A 20700-nucleotide genomic window follows, 5' to 3' on the forward strand; every position below is an offset into this window, starting at 1 on the left:
AAAGTGGAGGTGGTGAAATACATCAGACAGACTCTGCACTCTGAAAAAAATATTTCAAAACACAAACGAAAAGGAAATAATGTTTTCCACACCTAGATGAACTAAAGTTAAGTGTTGGGGGAAAACATTATCAAGGGTCCTTTAAAACGTGTAAGTCACATGCAGTAAATACTGTCAATGTACCTACTGTCCATGTACACATTGTCTGTGTCTACTGAGCTAGCCAGTTAACTGCGCATCTTAAGCAAAAGTAATATAATTTATTAAATGACATAACTTAATTCATTGACTGCTATTTCTTTAATGTTCAATTACCAGTACTATTCTATCAAAAAAAGCAATCCTTGGCCGATGTTTGTATGTGAGCTCTGCATGTGTTAAATGATGGAACCGAACACCAGTAGGCCTATAGCATGTTGTGTTTAAATACCTAATTAAGATGACGTGGGGTAAAGTAATTATTTTATGGGAGACAATATCCTTCTGAGATGTCGTTTGGTGTAATGAGTATTCTTTTTCCATTTGGTCTCCATTTTGGCCTTCATATGGCAATTAACAAAAGCATCTTTGGAAATGAAAAGGAAAGCGTTAGAGAGGCGTTCCACTGTCAGAATTCCACATTCGATTAAACAACAAGAGTCCAGTTGCGTTTAATTACTGAGCTTATGATTTGATCTGCAGTTAAAGTTTTCCTTTGTTGTATAACGATTTTCATTCGGCCGCACCTTTGCTCTACGAGGTGTAAAGTAACAAACTATGCATTTTTTTAGGGGTATTTTTGATTGTAAACAGTATACCTTGACTTAACTTGCCATACAACTCCAAACACTTGAATCCTTGTCATCCACATCACTGTAAATGCTACATATGAAGATTGATGACTAAGCTACGAAAGAAATGAAGGGTAAAGTTACATAAAGACATGGAAACACACTGTGCTTAACATACTGCGAGTTGCTAAAACAACGACCCAATGTCACAACTGTCAGTTGGTGATGTGTTGACAATTAAATGTTCTGTAGTCATCCTAACCTCTGTCTATTCCTCCAGTCCCTGCAGTGCAGTAACATGTGCCCACTTGAGCTGTAATGGCTACATTGTGATGTGCATCCATTTATCTCGTTACAATGTACACCGGAAACATCAAACCCCCTCCCACTATGAAGGGGTTGACTCACTTAGCCATGAACACATGGGAATTGTCATGATGTTCCTTTGAAATGGCCTGAAATTACACATTACAAATTACCACAGGATGAGTCAATCAAGCCTTTGTGGGTCATTCAGTTTTTTGGTAGAAATGTATTTTGTTTTCTGAGGTGCACAATGCTTTTTTGATGCATGGAAAAGACAATTACCTTAATGGCAGTTCCATTGCTGAGTTTGTGCAGATTCTCTAAGAGGAATTTTTGCAGGCCATTGTTTGGACATGTCTGGCAGCCATCTTGAATACTACATTCCTTATCAAAAGGTTGAATGAGGTTTTTTTTTAAGTGATACCAGCTGGTTTCATTCAATAGTACAACATCTATGTTTGCTGTAGGTTCAATGTAATCTCCCTACTGTGTCCAGTTTGCTTTCTTACCTCTCATGCATTTAAATTAAGCTGTAAACTTTGCATCTTTCCCTTTATAATATGACATTGAATGAATTGCTGTGGGGGAAGTGAATGAGAACCTTGAAACCTAATTTGTGGACTCCTATCAAAGTATTCCTTCAACAGTCCCTAGACTAATCCCTTTTGTCACAAGAATAAATGAAAAGTGTTGAAAAGTACAGCAGGGCTTTTTTTAAAGTGTATCTTGGGTAAACAGGATATCGATCAGGTTTCTGTCAGTCTGTTCAAAAGCAGTCTCTGATTCCTCTGATGCTTGGACAGAGCCACCTGGGACAACTCAGAGATATTCTCTTGTGTTTTTCTGATGATTGAAGTCGTGTCTTGATTGAACGGATTCTGTGTTTTCAACTAACCCCCTTAACTTTATGTCTTTACTAGACAGACACAAACTGTCAGAAAAAAAGAAAGCTAGGGATAAATAAAAGAGTGATACCAAATGTTTTGCTCTTTACGTGTGCACATTATATAAGTGTATGCTCTCCAAAAGGTGTGTTTCCTCAAAAAAAATTAATCTTCAGCTTTGTCCTTTACTTGTCACTCGGTAAGCACTAATTCGAAACACAACTATAATACCAAGTAAATCCAGAGCATCAGGAATTAGACTCATCTTTTTTTCAGATTTCCTTGTGCCCCCTTATAGCCAAATGTTAAGAGTTTGTAGATCAAAAATATGCTGTTAACCTTGGAGGACGTTTGACGCTTCCGCCGTACCACTGAGCACTGATCTTCCAGTCCTGCCATTTGATTCATCCCTTGTTAATGGCCCCACTCCAAAACCCCACACCCGAACGTCGACATTTCAAAAGCCCCACCGCATAAACAGATTATAAAACGGAAGAAGCCATTAACAAATAAAAGGAGATGCTTCTCTCTGTGGCATCAATGAAAGCTGGACTCACAGTGGGTTTGAGTCATGTGAGTGTCGGTCTTATCCTGTGTCATTGTCAGAAGGGACTCTCATGACAAACTGCAGGGGGGCCTTGAAGTTCTGAAGCACACACACGCACTTATCCAGTGGTGGAGTCTTCATTGAGACCTTTGTTGGATTTAGTTTCGGGCTCCAATCGTCCATTATACAGATCATTCCATACTTCTTTTTTTGACCTTCTAAGGAAAGGAGTGAAGTATTTGATTCAAATCCACTGACATTGGATGAAGTGACTTTTAGAGTGATGTCATAAACCAAAAACAGGGCTCTTGCATCGTGGTCTCCGGTCTGACTGGGATAGTTCAACTCTCCACACAAACAGCGCCATCCTAACAAAGCTTATGGCTACTGTTGTGCACCATAATCAGGAGTTGCTCGCAGTTACACATCATGTTCAGATGCCGATTTGTTTGTGTGCCAGGTTGGATCCGCCTCTTGACTGCACCGCCCACACGGGTCAGTGAACATGGATCAGCCCATTCACATTCGCTGCTCACCAACTGTTTACCCAGTTTTTGGGGGGGTATTACAGTTTATCTGGGAAGAAACTGTTGCAGTATTTCATGCCAGAAAAAAAGTTGTCATTCGAAATACCATTGATGCCAACGGCAATGGAGCTTTGTCATTCAACGGCTTTTATTGGTGACTGCTCTATGAGCTCTCTCAGTGGCTGTCTCCCAAAGTTGTTGACATAATAAGCAACAGGTTTACAATTGCCTCAAGGGGAACTTGGTGGATGCTAAATGTTGAAGTTCTGTCAGTCATTGCCAGTGCGCTTTAATATTATTCCACCATTTTGTAGCCATCTGTTATCTCTTTAATACAGTTTCAGTCACCTCAACCCCATGAAAAATGAAAAGCCTGTCTGATACATGACACTTTGTGCCATATACATTATTGTTCACAAGCACCATCTGCCACACAAAATCAATTTAGAACTGTCTTGCAATATATCAGGCTTTCACTCCGCCACAAATGTGGTCTAGTTTGTCTGGTTTCTCTGAGGATTTCACATCTGCTTCTTGGAACTAATCAGTAATAGGGTGACTTCAATTGTAATGGATGTTTCAAAGCAGTGTAGTGCTCTGCATTGAGAAGAAAATGAATTATGGATAGAAGTTTCCACTGAAGAAGAAGTCGGCTGTGTTTTTTTAAGACATGGCACCACCTTTCATGATACAATGAGTGACTAAGTGACTATCTCCCCCTACTGGGATACTTTAGTATGTCACTAATTAGAGATGATGTATGGTACTACTCATATACACTCATATTACATCTGGACAAAATGTCAACCTTCTGGACGAGGCCATTAATTTGATACTATGTCTGGACAAAATGTCAGCCTTCTACACATTGGCCATTTATTTGATGTTATACCTGGACAAAAAATATAAACCTTATTGACAGTTATTCTGGTGAGACGTTGAGCTGGTAAATGCAAGGTCAGAGGTTCATATACACATCGCATGCAAAAAAATTGAATTTGGATGGGTGTTACTGCTTTTATAATTCCTTTGTCGGAAGTTAAGTTTAATCCTCTAATAATATGTCAATGTTGAAATATTCTGCAATTTTGAGGAGGAATCCACCATTGTTGCTTGCAGCTATATTTGTTGTTGTTTGTATAGTTATGCAGTCTCCCTCTTTATCGTAAGCTGCTTTTAGATTCCAAATGCTGCTTGCTGCCACTGGGCCAGTCCCCCTTGAAAAAAGCTTTGTATTATCTTGCATCAACAAAGGTAAAAGAGGCTATTTGATATTATAAACTAGATATAATATTAATATTATAAACTTCAATACAATGTTCATTTCCATACACAGTGTAGTTGGTCAACGTTATCATGTGTGAAAAAATCCCTGCACAATTCTAGTACAACCACCAATTGGGACTTTTCCCACTCTTTGCATTTCAATCCAGATTAAGTAACTAATGTGAATGTTGTGAAAATATCTTAATATTGAAAGATGGTAAGACTGTTGACTTTCCCACACTTGGGCACATTCTTCTAAATAATTAACCCATAAAGATGAGGTCAACATTCCACTTAGCAATGTCACATGAATCTGCCTTTCTTGATCACATCTGTGTGACCATAAATCACTCTTTGCTGTGGTTATGCTTCAGGGTGAGAACCACACCTTCGAATGTGCATTTACTGTAAAGGGTGTGGATAGTACCGGTTAACCCTGACAAAGGGGTCTGTTTTGTCAACATCCAAAACTGTATGGCCTAGTTAGTAGCACGGAATCTTCCAGTTTGTCTTCCAGATCAAAGTGAACCCTCCATGCCAGGAATGATAATAAAACTAAAGGGTTGTAAAACTCAGTCAGTCACTTTGTTTCTTTCTCTTTCTTGGATGATTTACGATTGGTGAATTATTAGCCTGTGTCATCTTAACCCTACATCCCAGGACTCGCTCAGCTAGTGCAGCCACTTGACATAAATAGGACAAATGGTTCCCAAATTAACAGCAGACACTACCAATGCCCAAAGAAATGCAAACCCACTTTCTAGGCCTAGTTCTGGGACACTAGACTTTAAATGCAAATAGAACCTACTTTTTTCTTTTAGGTTGTGCAAGAGTTTCAAAGGTAATTACAAGTCATGGAGAACCCCAGTCCTTAACAATGAGGTTGGAAGAAAATGAATAGCCATCATAAACATGGGTTGCACTCAAAGCTGTACTCAGTCTGGAAGTTTCAATCTGTCAGAATAGTGGCCATGTTGACTTCTGTCACCAGAGAGCCAAAAAGTATCTGCCTAGTGTCATGATGTCCATCCTTGTGGCCATTCCCATTTACCACAGAAAGGTTTGAGACAGAAAACGTACTTCTAGTGTTGCTAGACATTACATTGAGTCAGTCTTATGTTTTGTTTTCATATGACTGTTAGCCTTTACTATTAGTAAGACCTCAGACATTCTGAATATCTTACAGTTTAAGAGAATGTGATGTCATTTTGAATGGTGTTAAGGTACAACAAGCATAACGGATCTGGGACCCAAAATAGGCATGTCAGTGGTCATTGGGAGTAAGGGTCTGAGCGGGTTGACAGGTGTGTGACAGTCCCCTCCTCACAGGAAGTGCTGAGCACGTCTGAAAACAATGAACGCCTTCAAGGCTGCGCACATCTGTGATAGTTAAATCACCAGCATACGGCAGTCCATCCAACACAGTACTGCTGATGAGCGAAATGTACACTGTGCTGTGAGCGTGAACGTGTTTTACATGTGTTTTATAGACGTTGTTCTATGTAAGCATTCAATACTGTTTGACAACATTCTGACAACGTTTCCGATGTATCTGCTCTGACATTTGGGTGTGTCAGCTTATGTTGGCACGCTGATGATATGATGCGCCTTATGGACCATGAAAACATTTCATGTCATTACCATGATCATTCACCATTCTTCATTTACTCGGTTTAAGTTCAAACGTTTGGGAAACTTTCTGACCTCTTCCTGATATAGTTAGATATTTGAGATGTTCCGTTATCCCTCCTATACATAAATGTATGAGATAGCTCCATAAGATGTTTTTTGGGGGCATTTGTATTCATAAGCGTGGCTACAGTATCATTTTTCACTATGGACCACCCCCTGTGCTGCTTCCAAATGTATGCACATTTTTTAACTTAGACGTGTATATCAAGCTTCCGATCTACATATATATGATGATTTACTTATGAATACTAAAGAAGAAAGTAGAAAAAAGTTTAGAAAAGAAGATTGGATCTAGAAAGTTGTATTGTGTATGTCTGCAAGTAAAAAGTGATCAAGCGGGCTACCCCACCTCATACATGAGATTATGTGGCCCTCTTGTGGTCGCTGCTCATTATTTCAGTTTGAAGGAAGTAAATCAGTGAAGACTAAACTTAAACTTTAAACTGGGATGATGTTTACGGTTTAATAGAAAGCTATCATTTGGGGGGGTTTTCCAGAAAGCAGGTTATGTGACATACCTGGGTAAGTTAACTCCCCAGCTGACACCAAGCGTAGCAACATTGCCAGTTGGTTGCTGCAACATTGTGAATCAGCTGACGGGTTAACTTTTACCCGGTTATGTTGCATAACCTGCTTTCTGGAATACCCCCTGATTAGCATTGACCAGTTGTGGACCCATTAACCTGTGCATGGTTTTGCCTATTTGCACATTTACATGTGCCTTAATGACCGTATCAAAGCATGGAATATGCATTGAACTGACATGCTTTGGATGTATCCAATCCAAATTATTCTAATTAATAAAAAGCAACTTCCTGTTCTGGTTAGTGCCACATTTACGTAATAGAAAAAACATGACCCTGTGTGTCTGACCTTGAAATAACCCTGTCACATAACAAAGCTTTTTCAGAGAATGGCACAGAAACTTTACATTGAGATGACATTAACTATCATGTAATTGCATAGTAATACATTTGGCAGAAACATTGTAGGTACATAAAAATGTCTATGTTATTAATGGTTTTAGGGTGTCATGTGTATAGCTAATCACAAAAGTATAAGAAAGCACAATATGGGGAAGGGGTGTAAGTAGGTGAGTACCTCCTCCATTGCAAGTTTGAAGATGACGTAACTATGTAGAAGTTTCTCTGTAACTACAATGTTGTTTCTGTAATTATTGCCAGAAAGTGACATACCCGGGTAAGTTAACTCCCCAGCTGACACCAAGCGTTGTAGCAACATTGCCAGTAGGTTGCTGCAACATTGTGAATCAGCTGACGGGTTAACTTTTACCCGGTTATGTTGCATAACCTGCTTTCTGGAATACCCCTCTGATTAGCATTGACCAGTTGTGGACCCATTAACCTGTGCATGGTTTTGCCTATTTTTCGTCTGCTAAAATGACTAAATGTAAAGTTACACAGTAGTCGATGTCAACTTAACATGCAAGTGTGTCCCAAAGGTTTATTAATAGCCTCTGAGCATTGATACATTCTAACAGTCATATTCTTGAGTGCGTACTTACAGTGTATCTCAATGGTGTTGAACTAGACTATCAAGGGTTACGTCAGCTAGAGTGACAGAGAGAATGTGACGCACGATATTTAACAACAGCCATAAATAACAAGTTCAAGTCTTCTAAGAAGTAGATGTTGCACAGTAAATGTTTATATTGGTTTTAATAATATTTATACACTTAGAACAAGCTTTTGCTTCTGGCTATCATCTGTCATTTGTCACTTATGAAAAGCTAGGATGGTGGGATGTTTGTGTGTGAGTGTATGTGTCCGTGTTTGTGCCTGTGGGACAGAGTGTGTGGGCAGTTTGTCCAAGTGCCATAGTTAACCACACGGTCTTTCTTGCTGTACAACTACTACTCTAGGAGTCTGTTTGCATTCACATCTTTGCTTTCTGATTGACATTTTATGGATGTTTGTGTTTCAACATTACTTTAAGGTAAGCTTTCCATGCACAGTAGATAACCATGGCTACCACTGTCAACTCTCAGAATAAGCAACATCTATTTCCATAAGATCATTTGTTAACTGTTCTCTCATGTTCTCTCATCTCTCGTATTTATGTTAACAAATAATCATTATATCTGAACCCGTTCATAAGACCTGTAAACTTGTGTTTAGTTAAAGTGGAGTGCTATAGTCCAATTGTAACTACAAATAAATATATCTACAGTGTGAAAATTGGACACAGGCCAACCATTTTATATATAGGTAAAGGTATTATGCATAAGCAATTGTTTTGATTAAATTCTGAGAGGGTTTGACAAAATGTTCACCGAAATTTAATTGTTGAAAGGATTGTGTGACTTTTGTGTGATCTGTATTGTTATTATTGCTTTATGAAACCCCTCTGAATGTGTTTGAGTGGAATAGCAGTGCTGTTAACCCTAAACCAACCTAACTGGATTTTTTGAATGCCTAGGAAAGAACTGAGAAGCAGAAAGAGCAGTAACATGAACACGTTGCTCTTCTGCTTCCCCCAAAGAATCCTGGTCAGTGTGTGCATGTCCATGGTTACGGATACAGTGGCTCTGGGACAGCCACCCAGGAATGGAGAGAGTGGCCAACAACTGCACAGTTCTGAAAGCCCCTTTTTAGAGGAAGCAAAGACACAGATGGTGAGAAACAACTGTATTTATTGAATGATATGTTTTTGCTCAGTATAGTTGTATAGATTGTTTGTTGTAGAGATTGCTTTATTGGGATACCTCAGTGCCTCAAACGTTATGGGTTTCTTTATCTCCCAAAGGTGGAGATCAGTAGGCCAACATTTGAGTTACCACACTCTATACTAAGGAGAAGTCCAAGTCAATGTAGCACAGACCTGGGAACCATGCACACACGAAGGGTCCATTTCCAAGATCCTGAAGTCACTGTGCATGGTAAACAACATTCCTAAATAGAAAGACATGCTTTTTTACCCAAGATGCAGCATATTCTTTGTTTTCAATTGAGTGTGTGTGTGTGTGTTTTTGTGTGTGTGTGTGTTTGTAACTGAATTAGAATGACGAAGATAATGATGATTAGAATTGTGCCTGCTCATTTCCCTTCTGTTCTCATAGAAGGCTCCACTAGACAACTTAAATACCAAATAAGGTCTTCTAAATGACAAAAATGTAAAAGCAAATGTAGCACAGCTCTCTGCAAAGTGTGCCAAGTTTGAATTCATTTGAATCATCATTAGTCGTACACGATTGTTTCTAAAACAGAACCCCTTTGTCTCTCTCTCTCCAGAGTTTTACAGTCCAAGCAGCAGTCCTTTTGTGCCTCTGCTCAGTTACACAGTCTTACTACTGTCTGCGCTGGCAGTGTTGTTGTTTATGTACCAGAGGACCGGGCACCTTGGAGTGGACTGGGCGCTGCTATGGAGACTCCCTGGCGGCTTCACCTAAAGCAACTGCATTACACATAAGGAATGTTGAGTAGAATGTAAACAATGTTTGACATGTGCGGTTAGTTTTAACCTTGAAAGTACAAATTATTAAATTATGTATCTCATTTGAATACAATATATACATATATATATGTATATATATATATACATATATATACAGTATATATCACTTATGTATCAATGTAAACTATATATTTTTATGAGTGGCCACACCTTAAAAATAGTTTTGCGCAGATAGGTAGAGAAGACCTTTGTATTTCGTTTTTATTTTGAAATAAATGGCACACAACCAAAGTTCATGAAACATATTCTAATAAAGTTGACAAAGCACCACAGAGCATCAGATATCCTCAAAAGAATGGCTGTTTTATGTTTTCCAAGTTCTGTTCAGGAGATTACTTAGTTCATGGTGCAGCTTGTGTCTACAGTCTTAAAAACAATACTAACATGTCACAACATTGTAAATGTATTGCATGATGTATTGTAAGAGCAAAACAAACTAAAAGAACCATTTTCAAGATGTCTTATCTTGTGAAAGAGAATCCAATTCTCAAAGTACAATTTCAGTATAGTGTATTAAGGGGATGGTGTTGTGGCACAATTCATGATACTCCATAATAAAATCCTAGAGTATGAGGATAAGGATTATCTACTGTATCTATGGTTATTTGAGGGCTGCATTCAAATGATTTTGTTCCAATTATAATTTTTTTTCCTTAATAAAAATGTTCAAGGGCTTTCCTGAAACATATTTCCCCTTTATCACAGTTGTAGGCTAGAAAATATGTTCTCAAACAATGCAATTATTGTTTTCCAAATTGTTATAAATGTCAAAATAAGCATTACTTTAGAGAGGGCAGTCTAAAAATACACCATACTGATAACTGGGCTTCTTGTCTCAGGATAAAACATTTCAAATTTGAACAACAATTACTTTCCATTAAAACAAAAAGAATAGCTTGAATTGCAATGTGCATGAAATATTTCAACCAGGTGGTGCTCTCAACAGTGCCTTTCCTTTATAACAAATACTTGTTTGTTTCTTTGTACTTGAGTGCGTCCCCTGGGGAATTCATAAATCTTTGAGTGCTGAGAAACCGGACTGGATTACCTTGACGTGCTGCATTAGTTGGGCCGAAATAGAAAAGCACCAGAGATAAACAATTAGTCATGATAAACATGTTAAAACATAACAGAAAACTTAAGCTGACAATTATTTTGCTACTGCGATAACAATTAAATATGTTATTTTACTTTTGAAAGTAATGTTATTTTGTGAGATGTGGGACCGTAAATTATCTTGGGGAACTATTTATTTGTATTATGTTGTTTTGTTCTGGATGGAAGAACAGCATTGGGAGAGCTTTTTTGTGTAAATGTGTGTATAATCAATGTCTAATAGAAGATTAGCCTTTCTTCCTGGTCCAAGGTGTATTAATGCTAGATCATTCCACTGCGTTCGTCGTATCCAGAGCCCCTGCGGGGAGACCCCCTGCCAAGCAGCAGCTCCTTCTCATGAACCAGACTGTCCAGGAGGTCCTCTTGACGGTGGTTGTGGTAAACTTTGAGGAAGGCCATAACCGTGATGGCTAACCATGTCAACCAAGCTGACCACAGGCCGAACTAATGGAAGAAGAGAGTGAGAAATCATCTATTTTAGTACTTTCAGCACTAAATTATTCAACTTTAAATGTAAATCTTGACATACACTAAATACTGTATAAATAACAAAAAATGTTGTACTGGACATCATGATGTCGGCACTGTGATGTCCAAATGTGCACTGTTACCTGTGCAATGGCAAACTGGTCATAAAAAGATGAGTTATCCACACCAAGTTCCAGATCAGTGTCCTGCAGATCCTCACAGCTACAGACAAACACAAAAGGCAACCTGCCACCTGTGTCTCAATAATCCAATTTTATAAAGATGTTTAAACAATCCGAAGAGATATGAGGAACTGGCATTTCCACAATATCCCACCTGCATGGCATGGCCCCGTTTTCTGTGACAGCATCACACCAGGAATCGAAGCCGACACTGGTGATGGTGCTGGCCACAAACACTAAGAACACAACCAGCAGACTCAACAGCAAGTTCAGGAAGGCGTGGAAGAAAGAACTGAAAAGAGGCATAGAGAACAAGTTTAGACATGGTGTATCTTACTGCATTGATTCAAACACCAAAGCCAAACAAAGTGGGAACGTTAATGAGGTGTCCTTTCACAGTCTAAACATTTCTAAACGTGTACACTTTCATGCCAAACAGTAATTGCCCAGTTTTGACATGGAAGGCAATGGCACTACATTATATTACTGGTTCATAGGGTGTCAGTAAAATCAAGAATGATAGTCTAGGTAGAAAAAACAATGACACATAAAACTGCTATGACAATAGTAAACAAACACCTGCTTGGAGGATGATAGAGAGACATTACAAAGACATGTCATGTTTTAAGATTAAGTCTACAGTTTCTAAAGCACTTTCCGATATTAGCTTTTCCATTTAACTGTGATGTAAGCGATAGTATACACCCCCAGAAAATTAACGTCATTAACAGTAAATTGCATGATAAGCATTACTCAGATGATTAGTCATATGCGGCTGCCCACTGCCAAATACAGCATGTCGTCACCATCGCTCGAGCTGTTTTTTGTACAGAATCTGCTTCAAAGATACATTTAAGTATTAAAGATTGTTTTTAAAATTGTATCGGTTCACCCACTCGTCGTGGCCTTTACAAAGATAGAAAAACGTCCGCCATGCTTGAATAGCAGAGAGAATGAGGGAGAAGATGCCGACGAAAGTAATAAAGCGGCAGGATGATTCAGATGCCCATTCCTGGATCATGAAGCGTTGCTTTCCGACTGTCATATTTTCATTCTGCCATACGCCCTCAGTGAACAAAATGCACTTTCCTTGAAAATCATCGCTGTTTTCCGATAGCGGTACAACACAGATAAAACCAAATAAAAAAGCAAGAAAATAAAGTATGCACTGACCGAAAAGAAAATTATCAAGGGCCATTGCTCCTCTCCTCAGCTGCCATAGGATACTGCGATTGCATTGCGCAGTGCCAGAGATACGAGGCTGAAAACGTCCTTGTGCAACGTACAGAATGTATTTTATGCAGGGCAGCGTCAAGAATTACAGAGAACACAACCTTTTAAAGCTTCCTAATTTTTAACATCTGAAATGATTGTTGAACATTACGCAATACCAATGCGGGTTAATCTGGTTGTATGGATGCTTTTTCACACAAAAAATAATAAACGTTTTCAACCTATTACTTTACTCAAGCTATTGCGTCTTCCCTAATTACTGACGGCATGGCATTTTAAAGATTAATTAATGGGCCATTTCTCACACTACCAAAGGTTCCAGACAGGTATTCACTAAATTGTTTACTTATTACTGTAAAGCCCAACATAAAGATGGCAGCAAGGGTTAACGTTGTTGTCTTAACACTTTCAATACAACGATAAACCTCCAAACCTTGGAGTGAACCTGTGATTTGGCAACCAAATTTGTGATTTTATAATCACCAAGTCAAGCATATTCGGTCACACTTTGGTTTGGAAGCCAATCCAGTCCAATGACTCCTTCAACCTCATTGACCCACTGGCAGTAGAGAGCCGCTTGATATTTTGAGAGGGGCCTGGAAAGTACAATCAGTCAAAGGCCATCCAGAGTTTACATCAGCATTTGCTGAAGGCCAACAAGGACTGTTGCCATCTTGCGTTCATTATTTAAGTAGAAACTCAAGTACTTAAAGTACTGTAGATACTCTAGGTCATGCTACTAGTGCTATTTCTCAGTGAATACCCTGTAGAAATATACTTTAAGTGTATAAACAGCAGGGTGTATAATTTTGCAGAGATTACAAATGATCAACAACATTTTTTATTATTTGATTGATGTGAAGGAAACCTGGCTCGTGCCACAGTGTACGCATGTTGATTGAACCAGGTGGTTAGAAGCAAGGATTCTTTAGCTTACGGGGTTTACAAATGATAAGGGGATTACGAGTTTACTGGACGATGGTGGGGCAGGGGGAAGGATTGTAAAGAGGAGCCACTCAACCCTTAGCTCCTCCTTGTTGACACGGTTCACAATGCTCTTGCCGATACCTTTCGCTGAAGATGACTTTTGGAATAAGGGAACATCAAAGTTTTCCATCGACAATAAGATCTTCTAAGTGCCTTATACCGAACATTTGAAAGCATCACAGGTAAGACTACAGTACAATGTTGAAGAAGGAGTTGTTTATCTTGTCATCCTTTCCACAACAGCTGCCTTGTCTGGAAACGATTTTTAAGATCTGACAGATCTTGTACTGAGGAAGATTGAGGAGGATTGCCTTCAATTTCGTTGTACAGTGTACAATGACAATAAAGATACTCTATTAATGTGTGCAGTACAAAACAGAACTGTAACTTTTGTCAACTGACGTGATCACTGAAATACATATAGTTAAATAGTGAAATCATGTTGTTTTGTACAAATAAGGAAATTACACATAATAGCCTGAATTTATATGTAAAGTAGCTAGAAACAGACTTTGAAAACATATAGTATCTCAGGATTTGTCAGTTATATATGACCTATATCAATGATTGTTGTTGTTTGAATGATTAAATTAGCTAAATGGTTGCAGTCCTTCAGTGCTGTAAACAGGCCATGTTAATATAATTAGGACTACTAGTGGAAACTGTGATAACCTTGTCCTTGTTTCTCCTTGTTTCTTACAGGGGCTGAACTCCAACATGGTTAAGGACACTACCCAGGAGTACCAAAATACATCAGCTAAGCTGCTTATGAAGTCTTCCAGAAAATAGCCTTTTCTTCTTTGTCTGTCTAACTGTCTATCCTTCGTCCATAACTCTTACCCTTTAGACATTCACCTCCGCCCTAACCTCCTTACCCCTAACCTCACACTGAACTTTCAGAATCACATCTCTGGATGAGAAAGGAAGACACCACAAATAAAAACAACCAGACAAAATGGCCGTCTTAAAGGTGACATTTACCAAGACCAATCGAGGCAAGCTGGCTCAGGTCTTGTGGGTGCTCAACTGGATTTCTGTGGTGACGGGCATTATCCTCTTCAGCCTGGGACTTTTTCTCAAGATAGAGATTCAAAAGCGCCGAGAATTGATGTCGGACCATGAGATCCGCTCCGTGCCCAACATGCTCATCGCCACAGGCCTGGTGGCCTGCTGCATCAACTTCCTGGGCGGCAAGATCTGCTACGACTGTGTCGACACCAACAAGTTCCTGCGCTGGAAGCTCTTGATGCTTCCGTACATCGTGTGTACCTTCTTCTTCACCTTCTGCATTCTTGTGGGGGCCCTCATGTGCTACACCATGCATAACCAACTGGAGGAGTCGCTGTTTCAGGGGTTGCGCGGTGCCATGCGTTACTACAAAGACACGGATACGCCAGGTCGATGTTACCTCAAGCGCACCGTGGACATGTTGCAAATCCAGTTCCAGTGTTGCGGCAATGTGGGTCACCGCGATTGGTTCCACATCCAGTGGATCAGTAATCGCTACCTGGATATGACCAGCAGTGAAGTCTCTGAGTAAGTGTATTGCAGCCTGTGTTCTATTGTGCTAGCTGTTCATGGTCAAGGGGTCATATCAGCTGTAATATTTAGTCATCTGCTATTGGAAACTATTGTAGAATTGGATCTTTAAAAAAAAAACTGGGCTGGTCAGCTACTACAGAAATTGTTGGTAACTATTGCCCAAGAGTCCATGCATTTTACTGTACGCAACACGGGATTGCGTGATGTGTGAATTCAAAGGCCACATGAGAGGCTTACTGGATGAGGGCTACGCGGCCATAGACCCAGAGAATTCCTTTCAAGGTAGTAGGCCAGTGTGTTTCCAATTCCACCCAACATCTTTGCTCATCCCTAAGAGTGACGTCAGGCCTTCTATAACACCCCGTGGCTGTACATACCACCAGGAAACGTATATATCAAACCTTAACCACGTGTCGTCGTCTCTCCACCTCCCTCCGCTCCAGTCGTTTCAGAAGCAACGTGGAGGGGAAGTACCTCATGGATGCGGTCCCTTTCAGCTGCTGCAACACCTACTCCCCGAGACCCTGTATACAGCAGCAGGTCACCAACAACTCAGCCCACTACAACTACGACTACCAGACTGAGGATCGCAACCTGTGGAAGAGAGGCTGCCACCAGGCCCTGCTCGACCACTACACCAACATCATGCAGTCCATCGGCTGTACTGTGCTCATTATCTGGCTGTTCGAGGTGGGGTTTCTTCTCCCTTCAATGCATTGCTTAGACGATGTTATGGAATCTGATGCTGGTTTCTTTATTATTGTTGTTGTGTGATCTGATGATGTTTGATTTGATTTAATGTTTAGTTAACCTGGAAAGAGTCATTGAGGTTAACAATCTTGTGAAGGGTGACCTGGCAAGAAGACAAATAGGGAAATGACAGCATGTACAGAAACTATTACAGAACACTCCAAAATGCACACAAAATACAACAGAATGTCACAAGTTGGAGTCTCAATTTAATACTAAGAAGCTACAGTTGATCACAAACAGTGATGTCAATTAGGGTCTTGATGACAGCAATCAGATATCACCTGGCAAGTGTGAGATTGTGGTGGGCAGAAGGGACTAGAAGAGGACAGTGGATCAGTATTGATACAAGTATCTTATTATTTATACTCAATTTGGCAATAATGATGTCAAACACAGTACATTGTACACTCCAACATGTCTGCTTTCTGTCTAATCTCTTTGGTCATACTTTATAGAGAGTGTTTTGTAGACATTTGCCACGCATCATTTCAAGTGTTGCAGTCCTACACAAATGGAAAAGATAAGCAGCCCATTATAGTTACAGTATGTTTGCCTGTTGAAACGGATGTTAATTCAATGACCATTCAAATGAGCGCGAGTTTCCTTCCATTTCTTCCCAAACAGCTTTTGGTGTTAACAGGCGTGCGCTACCTCCAGACGGCCATGGAGAACGTTCTACGGCTGGGTGATCTGGACTCTGAGTCGGATGGCTGGCTCCTGGAGAACAGCATCGCTGAGACGGCCCGCTCCAACTTCAACATTATCAAGAACCTCGGCAAGTGCTACCAGGTGGACGATGACCCGAACATCAACGTGCCCAGTGTTGCCCAACAAGAGGTGCCTACTCGTCAAATTCCTGTGGCCAGCTAACATCTCCCAGCACTGTTCAACTGACCAGAATTGAACAATGAATTGGATTGAATTCATTGACCATTGACCACGGCCATGTCCGATGACAGATTGTGTCTGAGGAAGGAAGATATGTCTAAGTAGGCTTACAACTCTGTGTGGACTCAAACAGGATTAGCCGTGGGGGCATGTCAACTCAAACACAGATGAACTGTCAAACTTTAAACAAAAGTAAAGGACCTGCCAGTGCTTGAATACGATTGAATATCTGCCTCTTCTGAAATGATACTGAAAAAGTCAGTCTGAACACGTTGTCTTTTTGCAAATTCTGTCCTTGTGCCATACTCAGAAATGGAATTGGACTTTCACTAGGCCTAAGAAGAACTATGGCTATCTAAAATGAGAGACCCGCAGCTCAGTTTAGCACATTGACTTGCAGCTGACATGGTTCGTTTGGGACACGTAACACAGTTTGAAAATTGTGGGTTGAAGTTACAATAAGAGGCATTCTGCAGACAGAAACAACAATAGCAAATTTGAATTGCCTTCAACTGTTATATTAATATTCTGCAAACTTTAGACTTCACATAGTCATAGACTCGAAAGAGCAGTTTTATTCAGCTATTTCAGCTATTTATTTCATGGACTGGATCCATTGTCATGAAGTTGGACTGAACATGGATGTGAAATGTCTGTTTCTTTAGACCTTCAATTAAGACAGATCTCCAGTACTGTAGACCAGTTGACATTTTTCTTGTGCCTCTGCCCACACAGGACATAAAAGGGCAGCCTTAATAAAAAAAAACAAGGGTTTTTAAAATGTTGTAGAAAATCGAATATTTTGTTCATTTAAAAGCCTTTGTCACATTTTATTCATAAACAATACAAGGAATGTCACAGAGTGCTTTACAGATACAGATCAGCACCTATAACCAACCATCAAATAACACAAGGAAAAACTTCATCCGGAAAAAGGGTCCCCTTCCTCCTGAGATGGGTGGTGATGCAAAGAGGGGAATATCAAACACAAGAATGTCTAGCACCTCAAGTAGGTATATAAAAAAACGTTATTTTCTGCCATATAGAACGATATTGAAAACCAATGTATTTGTGTAAACTGATTCAATTCCTATAAGTGATCTCCCTGCATAATGAACACACAAAGTCAAACACAAAATAATTATTCATGTCATGTTTCAGAGACGCTCCGGTCCTGGCTGGAGCTGATGTTCCTCCACTGAGGGGAAATTCTTCTGAAAGAGAACACTGGGGCAGTCAGCACACAGCGGCACGCCCCGTCCAGCCCAGCAAGAGGAGGTTGTGGACATGGCTTATCTCCGAGTCAAGTAGGCTGGGTTTGATGTACAGCACTGCGCTGGATCAGCACACATGCATGACCCCTGGCAGGTGGAAAACTAACAGCTGGCTCTGGAGCAGCAATGTCTTGCAGTTGTCACAGACGTGGCCCAGTCAAAACCACATGGGCCCACATAAAAAATACACCTGCTCAAGACTAACTGTCTCTCTTTTGCATTTGCCTTACCTTGCCCCTTGTCTCTTTTAGTATATAAAAAAAGCCCATGTGCTTTTCTTTTGATGACTTCTCTGGCATTAACTTGTCAAGTAGGAAACAACAACCAGATGGTCCCTGTTTGCCTCTGGTGTGAGACTGCAATGCCCTTGTTGTTGTTAGCCCTCGGCTCATCAAGCTCTCCATAATGTTGCCCACATCCCTGCAATGTATATTCTGTTGTATACAAGTGGCATTGTGCACTACAAAACATGCCACAAAGAAAGCAAAGTTTTCAGGACTGTATTGTAGTTGGTTCGTTGATTGATGTACTCCAGATTATGTTTCTAGAGTAAATGACATTGCGGAGGAAAATGGTTTGGGCTTCCACAGCCACGAGAGTGCCAGCATAATCGAGATGACATTCTTTGTCTCGGTCTGGGGATTTTTTACCTTTCACACCATCATAGAACATTCCAGAATGAACGGACACCTTGATCTGTGGTTCTGCATTCACTTCTAATAGGCTGTGCAGTGCCCTTTTCAACCCTTTGAACAGTGAAAGGGTTACTCTTTAACAACTATTTCAACAAAGGTCGTCAACTTTGCCTGGTGTATGTCTAGACTAGGCCTCTATCATATATGTATTCTAGGGAAATCAGCACAAACCATAATGACCTCACTCTTGCCGAGTTACATCCATGCCTCCATAATCTCCTTTCTAATGAGATTGGTCCACACTTCACATCCAATCTATCGTTGGGCCTTACACCAATTACAAACCTGACGCAGAAGTTCTAGGGGTCAAAGGTGACTTGAAGGCAGCAGTGCCAGAAGGGATAACCTAATGGTCTGTATTGGAGGACTATACTGATGAAGAAAGTGTTTTGTCCGTCTCTTCATAAACAGAGTGATGAAGTTCAGTTGAGTTCTGGGTTTCAATAAGTATTATCAATCTGCAGATTGAGAAAGAAAACCAGACCTCTGACAATAAATGACAACACAACACCAGGCTTAGGTTTCAACCATGTCTCTCTCCGCTCTGAAAGCCGGAGGACCATCTTTTATGGGGCACAAGAATGTAAACATAGATAGTGACAGTCAGGCAGTGAGGACGTTACAACAGTCTCAGAGAAAGAGATTCACAGCTCCCAACCCAGGACCGCTCAGACTAGAGAGATCATAGTCGGAGCTCTCCTTGTGTCAAGGGACGTTTACCCAGTACTTTCTCCTGACCCCGAACATCTATTAACCCTGGAACATAGACACAATCTACTCTTATTAATAGCAAGCTCACATGAGAACATACTAACAAGTATCCAATGACAAGTTCTATTGTTTAGTGAAAGTTCTATTGATTAGTGAAAGTTCTATTGATTAGTGAATAATGTAAGTGTCAGCCTAATGGGAATGTGTGGTGTGTTTTTTGGGTGGAAGCACTAGTGTGTCAAGACATGAATTTACCTTGATTGCTGTGGTTGCACGTGTGAGTGTGTGAGCATTTCATAAAGGCCTCCGATTGGTTTTGGCAAATTGCCAATTCACTTGGACTGGACAATTATCATATCGGCCTATCAACGGGCACCGAGGAGGCATAAAGAGAGGACAACGTGACAGGGACAGCAGGGGTCGAACGGACCAGAAAGGGACGACTGAGCACGACAAGGAAAGAGCAACCACACAACAGAACAATAACCGACAGGACGTTCACTGTGGACATTTATTCTGATCCGAGGATTGCTGGTTTTTCCCTTTTTTTAACTTAATTATCTTTGACCCTTTTTTTTATGTAATATTAAACTACTAGTCTTATTATATCTCGTCTTTTGTGGTTTTCTGTGGCCTGGGCATTTTGTAATATTAAGCGGAGGAGTCATACGACTGACATAAGCACACAGGAAATCCCAATTTCTTCCACAATACCCACGGTATAAAGTTTAGAGAATTGAATATGCATTTCTCAGTGATACTGTGATACTACTGTAGAAAAACGTCTTGCTTCCTGTCCCTTTAGATAGTACAACTGAAATGAGTCATCTCATTCATGTTTTACAGTTTAGTCAGCGCAATCTCAATTGATTAAAACAGCATAATGTAACAGTGATACAATGAACAGTGACAACTTTTAAAATATAAAGTATTCATTTGAGACTTAAATAGTGAGTCAATAGTGCCAAATAGCAAAAGCCTCAGAAGGAAATCAGTCTATCTGTTAATCTATGTACTATAACATGCCGTACGAAAACACCAATGTAATGTTGTCTCTCCTTGTCTCGGGATCCCATAACAGTATCATACTGGTTGAGAGAAGATATACTGGTCGATATGCAGTACTTTTTGTTGTCTCTGTGTATATCTATTTGCAGTCCTTGTCAGGGTAGGCGCCATGGATGCACACTTCCTCATTTCTTCAGGAGTGTCGGTTTTAAGCGTACTCATGGGGTAATTTCCGTTTTGGCTAAGATAGTCAGATATAGATAGTCAGGAACAAAAATCATCAAGCTATGACAAATGCACACAATCTGTCTGAAGAAAGTACAGTTGAGAGTTGACTGTGAAGAGAAGAACCATGTTTGAAGTTAGTTGTGCTGTTT

General features: G+C 40.1%; 3 protein-coding genes and 1 long non-coding RNA gene across 7 annotated transcripts in view; 3 read left to right on the forward strand and 1 right to left on the reverse strand.

Annotated features, from left to right (window-relative positions):
* Positions 1–7664: 7664 nt before the first annotated feature.
* LOC124468825 lies at positions 7665–9333 on the forward strand. Of its 3 annotated transcripts, none has more exons than XR_006956230.1 (4): positions 7665–7948; positions 8437–8627; positions 8759–8891; positions 9244–9333. It is a non-coding gene; the product is annotated as an uncharacterized LOC124468825 (long non-coding RNA). The 3 variants fall into 3 exon arrangements; XR_006956229.1 differs by having other exon boundaries at positions 7669–7948; positions 8432–8627; XR_006956231.1 differs by having other exon boundaries at positions 7679–7948; positions 8495–8627.
* Positions 9334–10442: 1109 nt separating this feature from the next.
* Positions 10443–12448, reverse strand: tmem179aa (transmembrane protein 179a, genome duplicate A). The gene is made up of 4 exons (XM_047021793.1): positions 12129–12448; positions 11387–11524; positions 11194–11272; positions 10443–11026 (listed from the first exon to the last, which is right to left on the reverse strand). The coding sequence occupies exons 1-4, from the start codon at positions 12428–12430 to the stop codon at positions 10844–10846; spliced, it is 702 nt and encodes a 233-aa protein (XP_046877749.1). The 5' UTR covers positions 12431–12448; the 3' UTR covers positions 10443–10843.
* A 1959-nt stretch (positions 12449–14407) lies between these two features.
* LOC124468691 (photoreceptor outer segment membrane glycoprotein 2-like) lies at positions 14408–16893 on the forward strand. Its single transcript, XM_047021576.1, has 3 exons — positions 14408–14988; positions 15438–15684; positions 16372–16893. Exons 1-3 carry the CDS (start codon positions 14408–14410, stop codon positions 16615–16617), a joined length of 1074 nt encoding a protein of 357 aa, XP_046877532.1. The 3' UTR covers positions 16618–16893.
* Positions 16894–20548: 3655 nt separating this feature from the next.
* LOC124468692 overlaps positions 20549–20700 on the forward strand; it is a 4525-nt gene continuing 4373 nt past the window's right edge. For both annotated transcript variants that reach the window (XM_047021578.1, XM_047021577.1), the window contains exon 1: positions 20549–20700. In XM_047021578.1, the coding sequence (XP_046877534.1) occupies positions 20676–20700 (25 nt within the window). In that variant the 5' untranslated portion in view covers positions 20549–20675.

The sequence above is a fragment of the Hypomesus transpacificus genome, chromosome 6 (assembly GCF_021917145.1).
Source record: "Hypomesus transpacificus isolate Combined female chromosome 6, fHypTra1, whole genome shotgun sequence".
NCBI lineage: Eukaryota > Metazoa > Chordata > Actinopteri > Osmeriformes > Osmeridae > Hypomesus > Hypomesus transpacificus.

What these genes read in the sequence shown, in the direction of transcription:
- LOC124468691 (XM_047021576.1), top strand. Translation starts at nt 14,408, where the DNA reads ATGGCCGTCTTAAAGGTGACATTTACCAAGACCAATCGAGGCAAGCTG. An exon ending in ACCAGCAGTGAAGTCTCTGA is followed by an intron (nt 14,989 to 15,437) that starts GTAAGTGTATTG and finishes CCTCCGCTCCAG; the next exon opens with TCGTTTCAGAAGCAACGTGG. An exon ending in TCATTATCTGGCTGTTCGAG is followed by an intron (nt 15,685 to 16,371) that starts GTGGGGTTTCTT and finishes CTTCCCAAACAG; the next exon opens with CTTTTGGTGTTAACAGGCGT.
- tmem179aa (XM_047021793.1), bottom strand. Translation starts at nt 12,430, where the DNA reads ATGGCCCTTGATAATTTTCTTTTCGGTCAGTGCATACTTTATTTTCTT. An exon ending in CTTTGTAAAGGCCACGACGA is followed by an intron (nt 11,525 to 12,128) that starts GTGGGTGAACCG and finishes GCCTCTTTTCAG; the next exon opens with TTCTTTCTTCCACGCCTTCC. An exon ending in ACCAGTTTGCCATTGCACAG is followed by an intron (nt 11,027 to 11,193) that starts GTAACAGTGCAC and finishes TTCTTCCATTAG; the next exon opens with TTCGGCCTGTGGTCAGCTTG.